The sequence below is a fragment of the Fringilla coelebs genome, assembly GCF_963513975.1.
Source record: "Fringilla coelebs genome assembly, chromosome: 5".
Classification (NCBI taxonomy): Eukaryota; Metazoa; Chordata; class Aves; order Passeriformes; family Fringillidae; genus Fringilla; species Fringilla coelebs.
The window spans coordinates 18,284,685-18,304,500 of record NC_140033.1 but is presented as its reverse complement, the minus strand read 5'-3'; the positions used below and the strand labels follow the sequence as shown (position 1 = coordinate 18,304,500).

At 34.9% G+C, this 19,816-nt stretch overlaps 1 protein-coding gene across 3 annotated transcripts in view; it reads left to right on the top strand.

The window, feature by feature from the left end:
• Positions 1-19,816, top strand: part of BRD1 (bromodomain containing 1) — a 57,555-nt gene that overhangs the window by 28,086 nt on the left and 9,653 nt on the right. Inside the window, exons 7-9 of one of the 3 annotated variants that reach the window (XM_084206770.1) lie at positions 309-569; positions 3,753-4,241; positions 19,066-19,201. In XM_084206770.1, the coding sequence (XP_084062896.1) occupies positions 309-569; positions 3,753-4,241; positions 19,066-19,201 (886 nt within the window). Of the gene's footprint in view, positions 1-308; positions 570-3,752; positions 4,242-13,876; positions 14,104-19,065; positions 19,202-19,816 lie in introns of those variants that run through there. The other 2 variants (XM_084206771.1, XM_084206772.1) reach the window with 2 other exon arrangements.

Sequence of the window (19,816 nt, the reverse complement as noted above, 5' to 3'; positions counted from 1 at the left end):
TTGCCATTTTCTTTAACAAGAAGGAATTCATCTGTTAAAGTGGGAAGGATTAATTATGTTTTCCTTCTGATCTCTTATTTCTTTGCTCTGCTACTTAGTTTTTTTGATCAAAATGCTGATTAAGAAAAATAGTAACTATATAGTAGGAGTTAATTTCAGTATTTCTGACTATAATCTAAATAGGCTTTTGACAGTATTTTTTTATTTTGGCATATGAATTGAGTTTTTTTCCTTTTGTTAGTATTACTGTTCTGAGAATATTCTGGGAAGTGCTAACATGTTTTCAATTGTACGTGTTTTGACTTCAGTGGATAGGTTACTGAATCCTGCAAACAGAGCACATATGTCCTTGGAAGAACAGCTGAGAGAGCTGCTAGAAAAACTTGATCTCACCTGTGCAATGAAATCCAGTGGGTCAAGGAGCAAAAGAGCAAAGCTACTAAAGAAAGAAATCAGCATTATTCGCAACAAACTCAGTCAGCAACACAACCAAGCTCCTCAAATAGAGTCAGGTATTGGAAGTTTCGAGGAAGAAAGTGCAGCATTAGAACAAGATGGAGAAGAAGAAGGTAAGATTGTAAACCAGGTTTAAATGAGTACTGTTCTGAGCCACTTCAGTCAGGTGCTGTGATGTGAGTAATAGTGTGAATTAAAGAATTTGATTAACTAATATTCAATTTAAAATACTGATTTTAAAATTAAAGTAATAGGTTGAAAATATGAAAATAGCTGCCCAGTCAGAACAAATATTTTAAGAGCAGAATGATCTTCTTAAGAAAACCTTCTTCCATTACTTTTCATGGTAGCAAGGCTTTAAAAACTTAGGTGTTAAGAAATGAAAGTGCAGACAATCTCAGATGAAAAGCAGTTGGAAATGGCTGAGTAAAAAATATCTTTTTACATTTGGAAATACCCTTATGTGTCAAAATATGTATTAGGGATCATGTGAGCCTAGGCCAGTAGTAATGAAGACTGGCTATTGTCCTGTGTTTGTACCCTTTTTTATTTGCTATTCCACACTCTAGGGAGGAGGATGGGTAGGCTTTGGGGTTATTTGTTTATTTATCTATTTTAAATTAAGCTAACTATTGATAAGACTTAACAAATTTCATGTTGTAGAATCAAGTCAGCCACATCTGCCTAGTTCTTCCCCTTTTGCTTCTCTTCCTCCTCAAGACATTTGTCTCAGAATTGTGTCTACTCTAGGCTAATTGCCATTGATTTCAATTAGAGCAGTGTGCTGGAAGGAGTACCTTAATATTTTAATTAAATATAATATTTTCATTTTTAAATTTTAAATTTAGTGTCTGAGGTTTTTATTGCTCATTTTTAAATGATGGAAAGAAAATCTGTCACTCAAATAAGAATTTTATTGACTTTGTTTCACGGTTAGCTCTAAAGAACGAAACTTTTTCTTTAGGAGAGTTAAGTGTTTCATTTTTGAATAAGTACCTTGAATAGGAGGAGGAAAGAGCTCAAGGGAAAGTTGAAGCATGGTAATAAATAAAATAATCTCTATTTGTCGGGGCTTGATGCTTTCAAAATTTTTGAAAGGCGAAGCCAATTAAATGATTGTCCTTAACTGCCATTCAAACAGCAACTTAGTGTTTACCTCCAAACAGAACTTGCTGGAGATTTGAGCATTGGTAGAAAAAGTGTACATGAATCAGCACATTGTCTTGTTCTGAGGCTTTTAAGTGTTCTCAAAATGTTTAATAATTTGGGTTTTTAAAAGTTGGGTATTTTTTTAATCTTCAAGTAATGATGGTATTAAATACAGTTCTTTAGGAATGTGGGGTTTGGCATCTAATGAATCCACAACCTTTTTTTTTTTTATTTGTAGCTTAACATTTTGATGCCACAGCCTTTCACTTCAGCAGTTTTTTGTGAAAAAAGTAGTCCAAAGTGAACAGTAGTGGCTTTCATATATTTACAGTAGGCTTTTTAAATAAAGCATGATGAAAGGCACAATCCAGCTTTGATTGGTATGGTTGTTATGGTTCTGATCTAGTGGAGAGTACTAATAATTAGTTCAAATTTCAGTTCTTAAATGGAAGGTACATAGAAGAGTAAAGAAAAGAAATTGCCTAAAAAGATAAGAAAAATCCTGTGCCCAGGATCTCTACAGAAGCTGACTTGAATAGAACTCTGAATTACCCCCTTGCAATTCTGTTTCCAGTCTTTGATCATGTGAAAAATACAGTACCAGAATAACCCCCTGAAATTCAGATTTTTTTTCTAAATAATTCTAAAGTGGTTTTATGTTCTTTAATCTTTCACTGAGTATTTTCTAATTAGTTGTAAGAAAATCAGAAATATTGTTCACAAAGGAAGTCACAGTGATTTTAAAGTACAGGATTTTTTAATGGCTGGTAGTTTAAATGTGCTTATCTGACTGTACATTTAATTCTATAGTCTTTCTGAAATATTAGTTACCAATTCTAATACCTATGTGCCTGCAAATGATGTAAGCATAGTCACACTGTATTTTAAAAGCAGGTATTTTTAATATGAACTAAGCTATTGTTTCATTAAACCTTAAACAACAGGGTAAAGATTTTTTTTTTTGCACTTAGAAATCATTGATTTCCAAGTAAATATTGCTGGGTCAAAACCAAACAAAATAAACTGCAAATAGAGAACTTAAATGATTTGGGGTTTTACACCTTTTTTCAGGTGGCATAGAAAATTTAACTAAGTTTGAATATTTTATGTGAAGCATAAATAGTACATTAGTGTTATACAGTTACTCTAGGATAAGTATTTCCTTTCTTGTATTTTGAAAGATTCTTTTGGAAGCTGGAAAGATTTTAACATCTTTTTGAGTTGATAATTATGGGTTAGGACATCCCTCTATTTGTATTAGGGAATGCTGCAATAGTAGATTGTTTATTTTCTTTTCCGTTACTTGTGATGAAAAATTGAAACTACTTTTGTACACTCACTATCATATGTCTATTGTCTTTTCCCAGCATGGATTTAGTGGAATTGGGTGGGACATGATCATACTAAAAAATACTAAAGTGTGGGGGAGAAGGGGAGAAAAATGATAGAGGGTGGTTTTTCTGATTTCTCCTATCAAATCTGCATTATCAAGTGTGTTATTTTTCAACTAGTGGCTAATCAAGCTGTAAGATATGGGGGGTGTTGGATTTTTCTTCTCCATTTTTATTACTTTTTCGTAGATAAAACTTCTGGTCACAACAGTAAAAAAGGTTTACAAATCATGCCCTTGTGTAGATTTTGTAACACATTTTAGTTCACTCAAGTAGAACAGGTTACAAGTACTTCTTTTTTTTTATTGCTTAGCTGATAAAATTTTTCATAGTCAAGTGAGGTGAATATTGATAAGGTAAAAGAGTATGTTACAAAAAATTGTACTTGAATGGCAGTATAATTGCATTTAACAGATAATCATCCACCACCCCAACTTCCTAATGAAAAAATAGATTTTGTAGTTTTTAGTGAATGAAACTAACAAAACTGCATGAGAAGAAGCAAGTACTTATCCAGGTATAAATTGTTAACACCAACGCTAGACGTCTTCTTTTCTACCCCTGTTACATTCCCAGTATAAAAGTAGGAACTACTAACTAGGACAGATTGTTGCTAGACAAGTTTTGGTTTTAAAATGTTATGCTTTGTTTCCAGACAACAATTTATTTGGTGGGCTGCACATTTATAGTGAGTTTTATAATAGACTTTATAACTACAGGTTTTCAAAAATCACACTCTATTTATAATTTTTTCAGGAGATAAATCTCCCCCTAAACTTGAACCATCAGATGCATTACCTCTTCCTTCAAACTTGGAGACTAATTCAGAACCACCAACCCTCAAACCAGTAGAACTCAATCCAGAGCAGAGTAAGCTTTACAAAAGAGTAAAATTTGATAATGAATTATATAGCACTTCCATTCAGAAAGAAATAAATGGACACACTCCAGAACACTTACTTGACAGTAATCTCAATGAGTCGACTGTTTCTGCTGTAGCTGAGTCATCAACTGATGTAAACAGACGTACATCCATTCTCTTCTGCAAATCGAAAAGTATAAGCCCCCAAAAGTCTGCAAAGAACACTGAAACCCAGCCAACTTCTCCACAGCTAGGGACCAAAACCTTTTTGTCTGTAGTCCTTCCAAGGTTGGAGACACTTCTGCACCCAAGGAAAAGATCAAGGAGTGCATGTGGAGATTCTGAGGTTGATGATGAGTCCCCTGTAAAGCGCTTGGATACAGGTAAATGTTTACAAAACTTATTTGAATGGATGCATCTGGAAAGTTAACATACCTGCTAGTTTTTACGTACATGTGATTGTTAATCTTCAGATTTTAGCACTTGAAACAGGTTGTCCTCACAGTTGAGTAGTTACAGGCTAGAAAATTATTATTCAGATTGCTGTTGGCCCTTGACAATTAGATTTACTGAACCAAGTTTGGGTTCTTTAGTTTTCATGATGTAGTTTTTAAGTACACGTATGGGTGTATATTAAACCTATAGGAAAGATGAATTGGCTGCTTTTTTTCAAATTCCCTGTTAAATTACATGGAACTTGACATATGACACCAAAACTAGAAGGCTTGTAGGCAGGAGCATGAAAAATGCTTGTGCCATGTATGATTTCATTTTGCTGAGTGTTACTCCAAGCATATTTTTATATTATGAAACTGTTGACTGTGTATGAGGCACTTTGTATATCCATGTATTTAATGGAAGTGTTAAAAGCCCAACATATAATGACACTTTATGTGGTTTTTTTTAGTCTGTGCACTTTCAGTAGGATTGAAGGTGAGATTATGCTCTTAATGAGACTTCTTTAAAGGATATTTGAAAGAAAATGTTATCTTGATACATTAGTGCAGAACAAACAGCTCAAGACATTAATTACATGTCTCAAGACATTAATTATATCTTTTCTTAGCAGACCATAGTTCTATTTATTTGAGAAGTTCATATAAAACCTTTAAGGAAGAAAAGCAGCATCAGGAAATTACTTATGGATATTTCCTTACTGTCACCCATGGCCATTGCTATGACTTTTATATTACCTTTAAAATAAATGTGAAGATGTGCTCCAAAAGCTGGGGAGGGATGGGAGGTTTTATTTGGGGGAAAAGGAAAGTGTTGTTGATTTTAAGTTTTTTTCTTCTTTGTTTGGTGGGAATTTTTTTTTTTTGAATAACACAATTTTTTGGGGTGTTGAGCTTTTTTTGATTGGTTGGTTGGCTGGGGTTTTTTTAAATGATCAGGTGAGGACACTAATGATTCTAATGCTGGAATCATAGTATGAGAAAATGTTATGTAAGATGCAGTGAGGGGAATTATTTTTCATTTGTATTTTTGGGGTTTTGTTTGGTTTGCCTGTTTGGAAAGCCCCAACTTCCATTCATTTTCCTAACAGCTTGGAAAGAGCGTGCAGATTTGATCTGGTACTTTAGTTCTGAAGTAAGTACCAAGTGAAGGCAGTGTGATAATAGAAATTAGTTAATCTTTATTAATAATATAAAAACCTTGGTTTCCAAATATCCTAATTTGCCAATGTATAATCTAGATATTTTCATTATGTACCTGTACATAGATTGAATGTTATCATACACAGTGAATCATTTCATGCTGGGAACTAGTACCAATTCCTTGAAATTTTTGTGTTAAGCATTGTGAATTTTTTCTTTAAGGGAAGAAAAGGTTTTTATTTTGTAAGAAAACTAACTTAATTGTTAAAGGGAAAAAAAAGGCAGCAACGAAAACAAAATGCACCAGATTTCTGAATACATTTAAATTCAGCTATTTTTCTTTCTCTCTGTGGAGTTAGGTGTATGTAGAGCAAATATGCTTTTGATTATCTTCAAAACTAACAATCTAGTTATAGGAATAAAATCCAGAAGTTAAAAAGTTTTTCTGTTGTTAATTTAAAACAAAATTATGTAGTCTTTTTCTGAAGCTAGTAAAGATACAAAGAGAATTAAATTTATGTAGAACTAATGCTTAGGGGGCGTTTATAGTTAAAATTTGTACTTGTGCAAGAAGAGTGAATTGAAACCGTTTGGTCAATTAATATTCACCTGAAAATGTGCTAGTTATTCTTTAATAGTGTCTTGTGTTTTAAGCATATATGGTTCATGCAGATGTGGCAGTTTATCAGATCTTATTCCTTTGATTAGTTTGCCTGTTGGCAAACAAACATTTTGCTTTCACATAGGAAATTTTATTCCTCATGTTATTTTCAAATTTGTGTCTCCACACTAATTTAAGTAATTTGCAATTGGCAGCTATCTTGAGCTACAGTTCAGCAGGAAACCAGCACAAATGTCAGATACTTACCAAGATTTAAAAACAGTTGATATTTTTTGTATGCAGCTGGTATTGACTCATGTAGATGTCTGTGTTATGATAAAAATGCATTAGGTGATATATACAGCAATACATTCTTTCTCTTTGGATATTTTTTTACAAAACTTAATCTCGTGCTGTTGATAAGAATGTTTTTATTTAGTAGAATCCAGCAGAGCTTTTTCTTCCAAAGCCATCCAATCATAGGAGAAGGCATGCAACAGGCTTCTTGTGTGCATTGACATGAGTTATCAGCTTTGTGGGAAATCCCTGCAGTTGAAAATGAATTATTGTTGTACATTTTTCTTTGAATGGTGTGAATATTAACTATCTTTAATTTTACTGAATACAGAAAAAGTCATGAAAAAGAACTTCACTTAATATGCCAAGGATTGTAATTTTTAAGTGGTCGGGAGCTGCACTGTCACATATTTTTTCTTTCTTACCTATTCATAACCAGTATGAGGGTTTTTGATATTATTTAAGGATGTCTTTTTTCTATCCCTTACTCTGCAGACTCTTCAGTGTTTCCCCCTTTCTTGTCACTCCTGTATTCTTACTTGACAAAGTTCAAAGGAAGACTCTAAAGTTTATTTAGTTGAGTGAAACCACGCCTACCTGGTTGTTACGTCATTCTTGTAGACTGCTTTTTTTGTGCTCTCTTGACTTACATTTGGGTTGATGTTTTTCCAGTTATTTTCAAGAAAGACACATATGGAATCCACTGACACACTCCTTTGTAAAGTGTGGTGTCCCACATGCTGTTGGTTTTCATACATAAGATTACTGAAATGCCAGCTCTTTTTCAGAAATAGGGGACTATTGAAATAGCCTTCAAAGGGAACTGAAAGCAGTTCATTTCCATACTGTGAACTTTCATATGTGAATCTTTAAAATATATGAAGCAGAAGTGTAGTATAATCTTAAATTTAAATTTTCTAGTGTTCTACATTATCACAGAGTACATCTGTCTTTGTTGTTGTTGTGTAGAAACTGACAGCTGCATAGTGGAGACGTGTTTAAAAATTTCCTATACATATTTGATGTATTTTGGGTTTGCTTCACATGGTATCTTGCAACAATTTCCAAAAGAAGATTGTTGGTTTACCTAGGAAATTTTGGTGACATGAGAGATTGATGCATGATTATTCTTGAAGGTTGGGCATGTCAAGTCTTAACTGTGACAAGTTTAATGACCTTTTAAAAATACCCATTGTATACTTTCCTACAAAGATGAATCCTTTTTGTCAGGGAAATATTTTGTGAAGTTATTATATCAGAGAAAAATGATTAATGGATAGAAGGTAGATTTTACTGACCATTAAAAATCTGCTTGTATCAGGTCTGTATTAGTAAGATAGCAGATGGAACAAATTATTGTTTCAAGAAATTTTTTTTAACATTGTAAAATGCTAGATTATGATCAGATGAAATTTTCCTGTGTACTTGGTGTTATTAGTAATCTCTAAGATTTTGTAAATTTAGGTTTTATAATTCACAGTTGCGGTTACAGTACTCTCTATTTTAAGTAGAAACTAAGTATTTAAAATAACTATCCTAAAACAGCCACTGTAACTTACTATAGATTTCAGATAGTGATTATTATAGTGAGTATGTTGAGTTTCTATTATTTATTGTCCAAATGCAGTAGTAGAAATTTTCAGTGAAGTATATAATTTACTTCATATTTTCGCTTCCAGCTGCACAGATTTTCTCAAAGTACTGAAACACATGTAAACAAGTATTTAGAATATGGATCACTGAAATAGAATATTCACACAGTAAAAAGCACAGAGTGGGGGAATTTATAATTTCTTAATACATGCTTAACATACAGTTATCGGTATACAACAAAGATTCCTTATTAAATCTCTTAGTAAGTGTTGGGCTGACTTTGTTTCTGCTCGACTACTAAAAATGATAGCAAGTAACCTGTATATGAATTCCATTTGCATTTGATCAAATTTAATATTGTAGTGAGGACCGCTCTTACTTAATTTGGTATGATAAAGGTAGACATTGTGTCTGGAGTGAAATGGAACACAGTTCATTTTTTTAATTCTTGAGTACTTGATTTCTAGTGAATATTTGCCTCTCTGGAACACAGGCCCATTTTGCTGAAAGTCAGGCTTCATATGCACAGCATTTGTTACCATTCACTAAATGGAGGAAGTGAAAGTAAAGCATGCATATCTAAGAAACTTATGTTTTCTAAGTAAATAAAAAAACTGAAATAAAGGTTCCTCAGCGGAAAAAGCCCCAAATTTGTATAATTTCTCTTGTGGTTAGCATAGACAGGAATGGCAGTGTATGCGTGTGTATATATATATAACTGTATATATATAATTGCTATTCATGAATCAGGTGCAAGAATTTGACTAAATCTGTTGACAGATCCACAGTCCTGATTTGTTGTATTGAAATGCATAGTGATTGTTTCATGTGAAGTCTGATTTGAAATTTAATTATTTGAGCACTTAGTGGTGTCCAAGAACCTCAGGCGCCTGACTCCAGGAGGTTTGGAAACATAAAACATTTTAAGGTGTATTTGCAGACAAACAAAATATTAGAGATTGTGAGGAGATCATGAAGGCCTAAAAGGAGTTATTCTCTGGATTGTTAAATTTGTCAGTGTAGAGACATGGGGAGTACAGGAGTCTGACTGTTCAGTTGTCAGGATATGTTTGGTTAATTGGTCTTCTAGTAGGTTGATAGGCCACTGGGAAATGTAGGACCATTTGCTAAGAAAGTAAAGCAAATTAAGGAAAGAAATTAGGAGGGGAATAAAAAAAAGAACCCCATTGCATTTCCTAATTTCTTTTTGGCCCACTCAAACTTAAGCCAGGAGTTTTGCCAAGCCGATGAGAATTTCTGCCAATTTAATTTCTGGGAACATTTTGAGAGATAGGGGATGGTTTTTGTAATACACATAGAATAAAATCAGTGTATAAGGCAGAAAGATGGGGTAGGAAGCTATTTTATGCCAATCAACTCTCACAATGTGTTTTAAGAACATAAACGTTCCTTCTGGTTTATTTCATATAAATAATCATAATATTAACCTGCTGATGATGAAAAACCCTTTTCCTATTTCTTGATTTATATGATTAAAATAGGGGGAATTTTGAGCAACATAGTTGAGAGTGGTGGGGATTGATGAACACCTGGATAAATGGCAGTGTGGTGCTTTTTTCAAGGCTTATGAGGTGTGTGCATACATAAGGTACATTATACACTAGTATTTTGGAAATTTTTCTTGGGTCTTAAAAATGTTAATATCTTTGAAAGTGTTGGCTTTTGGGTTATTTTTAAGATATTAATTATTAGCACCCAACATACAATTGCTGCATTTTCTGAGATAATTATAATCAAATCTTCTGTAATAATAAACAAATATTTCGGGAAGCCCTTCTGTATTTCTTAATGCTGTAGGAATTGTGGAGCCTTTTACTGTATTCTAGTTCTGCTTTTTTTTTTTTCTCTTTGTTTTTAATACTTAGCTCATTTCTTGGCCCAGGTTTGGCTTTGTAAAAAATTAAATGTCATAGTCCCCTATGTGCTTCATTTGTGACATTTAAGACTATTTTTTTCTGTGTGGTGCAGATGGTAAACAGAACTGTGGGATTTATTGAAAATATCTAAAAAGTTAGTGAATCTGGAGATCCACACTATGCTTTTTTGCAAGTGTGTTCTTAATTTATTTAGGAAGATACTTGCCATGGTGCTGTGGTTGAGTGTAGATGACCTACCTTCAAATTCGCAGGCTTAGATATGGTGAAGTCCCCTCTTCCCAGACATACAGTGTATCAATGTGGATTTAGTGAGCTGACCTGCTGGAACATCATAGAATAGTTTGGGTTGGAAGGGGCCTTTAAAGATTGTCCAGTCCAACCCCCACATACTCACCCACAGGTCTGATTTAAGAGGTGGACAATAGAAAAGGTTAATCCAGTGACTCCCAACAGCAGCATCAGGCACTGAACCTGGCAGGCAAAAGTACCAGTCACTTGTGGCCCATTCTGCTGTGAGTGGAGAGAGTGGGACAGTTTACACAGTGTGATTGACTGCAGATTAATGTCTCTCAGAGAAGTTTGTGTGTGGATTGTGGTTTGTGGTGGTTTTTTTTCCTTTCCCCCTTTTTCCATTCAGTGAGAACAGATTAGATAATGCATTTTCATGCACAGAGGAACGTCCTTCATAAAGAGTAGTTATGGTAGCATGCAGTTGCCCATTGTGTCATGCACACAGTCCAGTATTTGGGGATTGAATTAAATTGAATAGCTCTCTGCTGTGAATTCAATTAAATTGAATAGCTCTCTGCTATGTTTCTCATTGTAGTACCCAGATGTAATTTATTTGGCATGCACATTAAGAAGGTATCCCATACAAAGAAACATGTAATACTCAAGAATGGTTTAAATTGAAGCAAAGTTGCTTTGTTTTGTTGCTACCAAAACAGTGGTCATTGGTCATGCTGTCACTTTGACAGGCCATGCTATCCTAACATGGTAATGCTCCCACTTAGATTTCATTTTCTTTTTTCCTTCGTTTTATTCTGTTTTCTTCCTTGACTTTTCCTTTTTCCCTTCCCTCCAAAGTTGTAATAATGTTCAGAAATTACTTCCTTAACAGCATGGCATTGAAAAAAAAAGGAGACAAAAGCAGATGCTGAGAACTAACCTTCAGCTGATAAGCATGGCTAAGTCCTGAGTTCTCTAAAAAAATTCTGTGTTGAAGATAAAAAAAAGTACTTCAGGTCTGAGGGGGAAAAAGCAACTATAGATTCATCTGATTAGACACAAAGATTCAATGCAATGAACATGCAAGTCAGCCTTATTTTAACTCTTTTGTTCAGTTTTGCCTAAAAATAGCAAGGCTGGGCTGGTATTTAATAGCTCTTGATTATCTTCACTTGAGGATGCTTCAAGCAGTGTCAGGTTGCATGAGCAGTGAAACATCTCATTTGGTCTTTCCAGATCCTGTTGATGAAGCTAGGAGGAAAATCTTAGGATAGCAAGCGCTGTTGGTTTTTGCTAGGCTGGAATAGTTTTTTAGTATGATATTTCAGTCTCAAAGGACTCAGGTCATGCACTTCCTCAAGTATTCTGCAATCTATCATAGAAGGAGGCTGTAAAGCACTGGATCTTTTATACTGAATCACATGAAGTTTTAATCTCTCTGCATGAAGTACCTCTCGAGGTAAAAAAGGCCTGGAAAATTCAGACTGGGAATACAGCTGGGTAATTCACTGAATTTATTAAAAGGTTTCTATTTTACTGTGGTGTCCTGTATGTCATCTCAGGAGTGGTAGATCTCTGCCTTTATCTTTCTTTCAAGTAACAACTTCAGTTTCATTTTCTGTTCCCTATCCTAGAAAGATGAACAAATTATGCACCAGTTTTTCTAAATGGCTGTAGAAGGCAAATAAATGCGAAATTATTTATTTTTAATAGAATCAGATTGCTGGACCTGCTTACATAGGAGAGCGCTGGAGTTTTCTGTACATCTGTTTCATTACCGTTGGATAGCATACCTAAAAGTAGTGTTCTCACAATTACAGTGCAACCCTTACTTTCAATGAAGAAAAATCTGTGTTGATAAAAGCTCTGTGTAAAATCCTGTAGCCAAAAGTACAGGAATATCTTGGTTTAGGAAGTGGAGCAGCCTTTCTTTGTAGGTGTCAGGTCCTGCTGGGCTGCTCTGAAAGACTCCTAGGCACTAGGATTTTCATGCAGTGTATAGATAAAAAATTATCATGCTTTTTCATTATGTAAGTTGTGAATTAAAGTAGTAGTATATATTGATTTAAGTCTTTATGAAATCTCTAAAGATTCTTTCATTTATATCAGGATTTTGTAGGTGAGAAAGTAAAAATCTTCAAATGGAAAATGTTTAAAAAAATTTGTTTCTTTCTTAAGGTTCTTAACTGTTTGGGCATAAATCAGTAAAAAATGTTTGGAAAAAAGATTCTAATCTTAAATCCTATTAAGTAATGTTTGCCAAGGTAATTAGAAGTAAATGGTCCTAAATATTACTGACTTTCTAGAGTAATTTCTGGGATCCTGAATGACATACCATTGGTCTGTATGTGATTCAGACACTTAAAGCTTGTATTTTGCAATCATCTGTTTTACATGTCATAAGTTATATAAACCAAAGCTGATTTAGGAATTCAGTTTGTAAAGTTAGTTTTGAATTTTTTAGATTTTGAGTGTGCCCTTTTTAATGGCATTTTCTGCTCTACTGCTTCGTCAGTCTGTACCACTGGAACACCTGATGCTATCTTAGAAGAAGTTGTAAATTTTTTTTTTTTTTTTTGAGAAACGTTTCTTCTTGTATGCTCTTTTTTAATTTTAGAGTTTTCTGGAGTGTTTTCAAACTTCTCCACTAAAGTTGCCTCCCACTTGCACGTTTTACAATGTCTTGAACAATCATCCTGCAGTACAGAGATCCTGTTGTAGTGCAGAGCAACGTATGATCCTTTTCTTATGGAAGCTGTAGTTATTAAATGCTGATTAGTTTTCCTTTCTGTTGTGTAAATCAGATTTTGCTGTTGGATTAGAGTCTTATCTGATTTGCCAGAGATGCTTCTTATTCTCAGATTTGAAGAAAATTAGTAGTTAAACGATGAATTCTTTTGCATTCTTTTGGAACCCATCAAGCAGGTCATTCATTGAGCCACCAAACTGTATTTGTTCTGTGTCACTTAAATCTTTAAAGGTTAAGATTTTCTGGTTAGGATCTTGAAAGGTACTGCTGGTTAGTGTGTAGGTGCCACATCATGGGCTCATGCTGAGCTGTCTTTGCTATCTTTAGCCATGACCAAGTTTTAAAAGCTTTATTTCCAAAGGGACTCTTCACACCAGGCTTTGTAGTCTTTGAGTAACGGGCTTACATTTTGTCTGCATATTGAAGACTGTTTTAAGTACTGGAAGCTTTGTTGTGCTCTGATATTCATCTGTGTACTCTGAAAAGAAGAATTGTGTTTAATATTCCTACTGCACTTTAGAATTTACTGTTTGAAGTAACATTTAAAGGGTTTTTCTTAGGGTCTTATGCTCTTACTTTTGGAAAAAAGCTTAGTGGATGCCTTCCTGTTTCTGCAGTCTGCCCATTTCCAAGGTTTGCATTTTTAAGAATACAGTAACTTTTGATGGTTAATTACCTTGAAGTATTCCCTTATCCTGTGTGTGCTTATCTGTATATATAAATCCCCCTAAATCAGTGACATCCCATTTCTTACTCTTACTGGAGGTATTTTTAGCTACATTTCTAAACTGTGTTCTTGATGCATTTCATGCACATGGAGGTTGTATTCTGTGTTTTCAATGACTTTCAGTATTTTCTTTTTCAAGAAAAAGGCCTGAATCAAAGTGAAACTTACTTAGATAGTCCCTTTAGAAACCTTAGGTTTTAGTGATAGAAAACGTGGGACCCTTGTGTCATTCTCACTGTCTCTGGACACTGCTGTAAGGATGGCTTATTTAATTGAAAGCTCTGTTTCCTTTCAGAGAGACTTAATGGCTTTTTCACTGTCTTCCAGGTTCTCATATTAACTAATATCATGCTGGGTATTTATCTCTTTGGATCCTAATTATTTTCTATTATCCTCAACATGGAATGGAATTCAATTAAATGATCATTTTGGAACGCAGAAAGACAATTACATTTGAAGTAATTAATTTGGATCATGTTGGAGACACCAGCCATCCTTAAAACAAATAACAAATAGAAATGAACACTCTTGGAGGAAGTCTTTGACACATATGAAACTATGCTCTTCATTCAATATATTGCCCCATTTCCGTAAGTTACAAAGTTGTACGTGTTGTAGTATATGTGACACACACTGGTCGCAGAGTTTTACAGTCCCAACATTCTTATTCCCGGAACATGTTCTGTGAGAGCAGATTAACTAAGAATGCTACATCTCCATCCTCTTCCCTTCCCCAAAAAAACAGTCTCATCTTCCTTGGAGAAGTGAAACCTACCAGAATTTTTTTTTTTAAATGAAATACACATTTTCCTCTACTGTATATATATTTTAATAAAGAGTAACATCAGTGTTCTGGGTAAGTGCACAAGTCACGACTGAAAATGAGACTAAATAGTGTTGTAGAAGTGCTGGTGCGCTGTGTGCACTCATTGTTTGAATGCTCCCAGGTTTTTTAGTGGTTGAATCTCAGCCCTTCAGGTCTAGTTTTAGGACAGCACTTCATCTTACATTTAGATGTGCTTGGTTTCACATCAAGCTATGCATAGTACAGAATTAATTGTTTAGAATAATTTTGTGCAAGTTCTGCTTCTTTCTTTTTGTTTCAGCAGAACTGTAAGGTGTGATTACAGTCTAAAATGCACAATTCTGTATTCTGGGGCAGCATTTTGTACATTCATGGACATGCTGTGCTGCTCTTGGGACTATACTGAGCTTTGTTCCTCTACTATATTTTCCAAACTTTTGCTCTCTTTTGGAAATTACCTTTTCCCGATTCCATTTATTTATTATGGGCAAAAAGATTCCAACTTGCTTGAGGTAGGTAGTCAGTGAAAGTTTTAAATGCAGCCTAGGAACAAACTGGCCCTGTTGAGAAAAAGTTAAAACTTTGCCTGATAAATATAGTTTTCAGTGCAGTGAGAGACCTGTGCAAAAGTATCAGGCTGATCATCTTTGCCTTATTCTTTCTTCTTAGCATTTCTTTATTTTCAAAATGTGTGATTTGCACGGCAGTAACTTTTCCATGTAAATTGAAGTTGAGCTGAAGATTAGAAATGGCAGTAACCCTGCATTTAAAATTGAAAGCCGACTTCATTGTTTGAGAATTCTCTTTTTAATTGAAAAAAGTTAAGTTCTGCCTCTTGAGAGTGGACTGCTTTTTTCAAGAAACTTAAGAACAGAGGGGAAAAGTAAAGGAAATGAACCACTAATTAAAGGCTTTTACTTTGATCTTTAGGACTTTTGGGGGGAAGAGAAAGGTTGTCATTCAGTGGTATTGATGAGGCAATATGTGTAAGAAGTTTAGTACCTGGCATAAAATTACACTCCATGCTGTAGAGAAAGCTCATTTGATCTAAAAAAAATCATGAGCTTGTGGAAGGTTGTAAGCAGGATGAGCTAGGTCTCATGGATTTTCTTTATGTGGTCTTCTTAGTTATATTTACTGATTCTATAAAATGTAAGTTCCTTAAAGCAAATGTAGATCTTTAATTTCACTTACTCTAGTAGCTACAGGACATTGGTTGTTTCATGATTCATGAGAAAATAGTTTTGTAATGATATAACAGAAACCAAGTTGTGTAGGATATCTGATCTTTCTTTGCACATAAGTGCTACCACCATAAAGCACTTAGGTTTTCAAGTTACAAGGTCACTTGTGAACCACTTCATCTATGACTAGATATGAGTGTGTTTTGTTTAAAATAAGCCTTGAGGTTTTCCTTTCTTAAAATAATGCCTATTCCTTATACCTTCTGAAACGTGAAGTGTATAAACTGGAGTCTCATGGATTGTGTGAGCTCCTGTTATCTGGGGCTTGATGCTCAGGAAAATTGCTGCTGCTGATAGACTGCATGTTCTTTGTTTTTCATACTTCCACAAGCAAGAGAGAAATATGTCTGGGAAGCTCTAAATTCTTTTGCACTTTACTATTCCTTTTTTGTCAAAAACTCTTTGAGGTTTTTTTCCCCACTTACCGTAGTTTAACCCCAGCTGACAACCAACTACCACCCAGCCACTCTCTCTCTTCCCACTCTTCTGTCCTCACAGTGGGATGAGAATCAGAAAAAGGTAAAACCTCTGGGTTGAGATAAGAACAGTTTAACAACTGAAAAAAAAGTAAAATATAGTAGTAATAACACTACGAAAAAGGAATAAAACCCAAGAGAAACAAGTGCTGTGCAATACTGTTGCATAGCACCCACTAACCAATGCCCAGCCTTGTGATCAGCCCCTCCCAGCCAACTCCCATCATTTTATCTATGGGGTGTGGCAGTCCATCATATGGAATATCCTTTCGGCCAGTTTGGGTCAGCTGTCCTGGCCATGGTCCCTCCCAGCTTCTTGTGCACCTGCTCACTGGCAAAGCATGAGACACTGAAAAGTCCTTAACTTGCTGTCAGCACTGCTCATCAACTCAAACATCAGTGTGTTATCAACCTTCAAATCAAAATACATCACTGTACCAGCTGCTCAGAACAAAATTTGCTCTATCACAGCAGAAACCAGGACACCACTGTTAGTAACTATTCTACAGATTGATAAAACATTTTTTATTGTAATCTGAAGTGAGTCATTAAATTCACAGCTTATATTTAAACTAGAATAGGGCTGGACTGCCATCTCAGAGAGCTGTCTCCATTGCTATAGTTGCATGTTTCTGCTGTATCCCTTGTTTCTTAACTTCAGCAGTCAGGCAATCACATGGTTGCTTTGTGCAGTGTGTTGCTGAAAACTGGCTCTTTACCATTTCTTGGTACTGACTTGTTGACAAAGAGAAGCCAGGGACTTAGAGTGCCAAAATGTCCATTTTGGTGACAGAGCAGTCATAAACTGATTGAAATAATAAAAATATGAAGCCCCTTTTGTCCTGGGTGTGCACGTACAAAACCAATGTGTGCAGAGATAAGCATCCAAGTCACATTTGGCTTCTATATTGGTAAATGTTTTGCACATTTTCTTAATACAGGTACTTCTTTCCACTTTCACAGTCCATTGGGAATGTGAACTGTGCCCTTGTTCTTGCAGCAATCATTATTTGATCTGTCTTCCTGTTTAAAATTCAGTCTGTGATCTGACTTGTTTCTGATGATAGCTGCTTCACATTAGCTAGATGCCTGAGTGATAACTTGAGTAATGTGTCTCCAGCTTGTGGCAGGATGAAAACAAAACAGTTTATACACCTCACTTGAAAGATAAATATGACAGGATGTTGAAGAATAACAAGTAATTTTTGCAGAGATGTAGGAGATGTCCTTTGCAAAATGTTTTTTTTAGCTTTTAATTTCAAATGCCATGTGAAATATACTGTGATAACTTAAATTCCCCCATACACTTTTTCATAAAGCATTCTCTGTTTCAGCACAGTCTAAGACCAAACTCCTCCTTAATCTGCAGATATTTTTATCAATTTGCTGAGAGTGAGAACAAGATTAATTAATACCACTGGCGAATAGTTTGGTGCTTGTCACTCAGGACAATGCTACCTTTATAATTTTTCTTCTGTAGGAAGTCAAAGGCAAATACAGGAGTTACAAAACAAGCACTCTCGAAGGAATATTTACAGTGTAAACTAAATGACAATGAAAGAGAATGCTTATATGTAAATCTTTAAGAACCTTGAGTAAATATACTTCTTTTTCTCTTAAAAATCTGAAATTGTGTTGATAATCCAAATGGAAGGTCTCCTGGGGTGGAGTGGAAAAACTCTGTAAGTCACTATATGGAAATGGTTGAAAAATTACTGGATTGTAAAAAGTAACTTGCTGAGCTCAAGTTCCTTAGTTATCATCTTCCTTTGTCTTTGCCAAAAACAGACTGAAAGAATTAATAAAGGAAGTTCTGCCATAATTGTTTTACAGTAAAAAGCTCTGTGAAGGGGCATGTGAAGTAGCATAACCTAGTTTGTGTCTGAATATACAATGATCATGATGGCCTTCAGGTCTTTGGTAGTGGTAAGGGTGGCTGGGATGGGTAGGTCTTTCTTGTGTTGGGAGTGGCATGCCCAGAATTGAATTTGTTTTAAAATGTTGTTCTCTTTGTAGCCTACAGTTTGCAGTGGCTGACTGCAGGCTGGTACCATTGCCTTTAGTTGAGTGCATTTCTGATCGTATTTTAGAGTCTCTGTGGGATGCTCTCCTTGTTAGTCCTAATGTCTACACCTCCACATACACTCCCACACACCCTGGAAAGTCTGCAGAATGCTATCTTAAAACTTTTAATTTGCCTCTTTAATCAAGTATAGATTAAGATGGCTTAATAAGGACAATACTGTTTGTATAGCAAACCCAGAGCAGGGTTGGCAACAGCCCATCAAATAAGTGAATTGTAACATAAAAGCCTTTTTAATGCTTTCATTACAATTATGAGATTTAAATGTAATATTCTTTGATGTATATAAACTTTTGTTAGGGGAAGGTTAATTAAAAACAGTACCATGTATATTATTGATTATTGGTGACGGAAGACAGTCATCAAGGTGTCAGTCAGTCTGAAATTACTAAAATGGAAAGACTACCAGGAAGAATTAGATAGTGTCATGGAGAAATCCATATCAGTCTTTACTTCCAGTGTTTGAAAAGGATTTTAATGATCATAGCATTGCATTGAAATAAGCCTTTTGTTGACTTGGTAATCTGCCTGATTTGTAACATTTTATTTTCTTGGGTTTTTTCCTACTTAGCTTTTGCAGTGTGATTGTTTTAATAATTGGAAACATTACTGCAAAGACTGATTTGATACTCCTGTTAGTATTTCCCATGTTACAATCTCCACTTGCCTTTTTTTTTTGTACCTTACCTAAAGGTTCATCTTGTTTTTAAAATCTGGACAACAGGAACTTCCTATTTATAATACTTCCTTGAAATTACATATTTTGTTAATATTCACATTCTTTTTCATCACACCAAAATACTTGAAGAACAAAACAATAATGATATATTGTGTAAATACAAAAGGTTATTAATGAAAATGGTGTGTTTTCCAGTTTGATGCAGTTTATTTTTTGTGTTATGCTGCAGGTCTGTCAAATGGTTTTGGAGATGAAAGTAAAGAGAGAGCATTAGATGATACTCCAGGAAGAAAAGTTGAACCTCGTCGCCGCTGTGCATCAGAATCTAGTATTTCATCTAGTAACAGTCTCTTGTGTAACTCAAGGTAAAACTGTAAATATGAAATACAGATTTGAGACAGGATATATCATTTTTTATAGTGCTTGTTACCCACATTGGAGGATTGCATAAATTTTGGAAAAAAGAGTGTATTTCAGTTTTCTCAGTTATGTCAGATCCGAGATGCCTTTCAGGATTGCTGGGATTCTGTTGTTGAATTCAGGTTATTGCATATCCAGGCAGTTACTTTTTTTAACTAACTGTGCTTCTCTTGCTCTGAAAAGATGCAGATATGGTTTTGCATATAGTATCTTGGCTTAATTACCTTCATAATCTGGAACACTGAAAATGTGTTTATTTTTGTGAGGGCAAGAGAGAAGCAACTTACAAAGCAGAGTCTTCTACACAGAAAAGGTAGTTTGATAGCTTTGGAACTGCAGGTTGTCAGTCTGTGGGTTGCTGGGTAGGTACTACAGTGTTGATGGTAACTCTGTACCAGCTATTGACTTTCTCTCCATGAAGTCTGTTGTTAAAGGCGGGCCTGTCAGAATGGACACTTCTGCCACCATTGATGTCTCCATCACCAATGGTGTATCTTCTGAAAGAACACTGTTTTCTGGGTAAAGGTAGCTGTCTCCAGTCCTGGGCTATGAGGATGGGA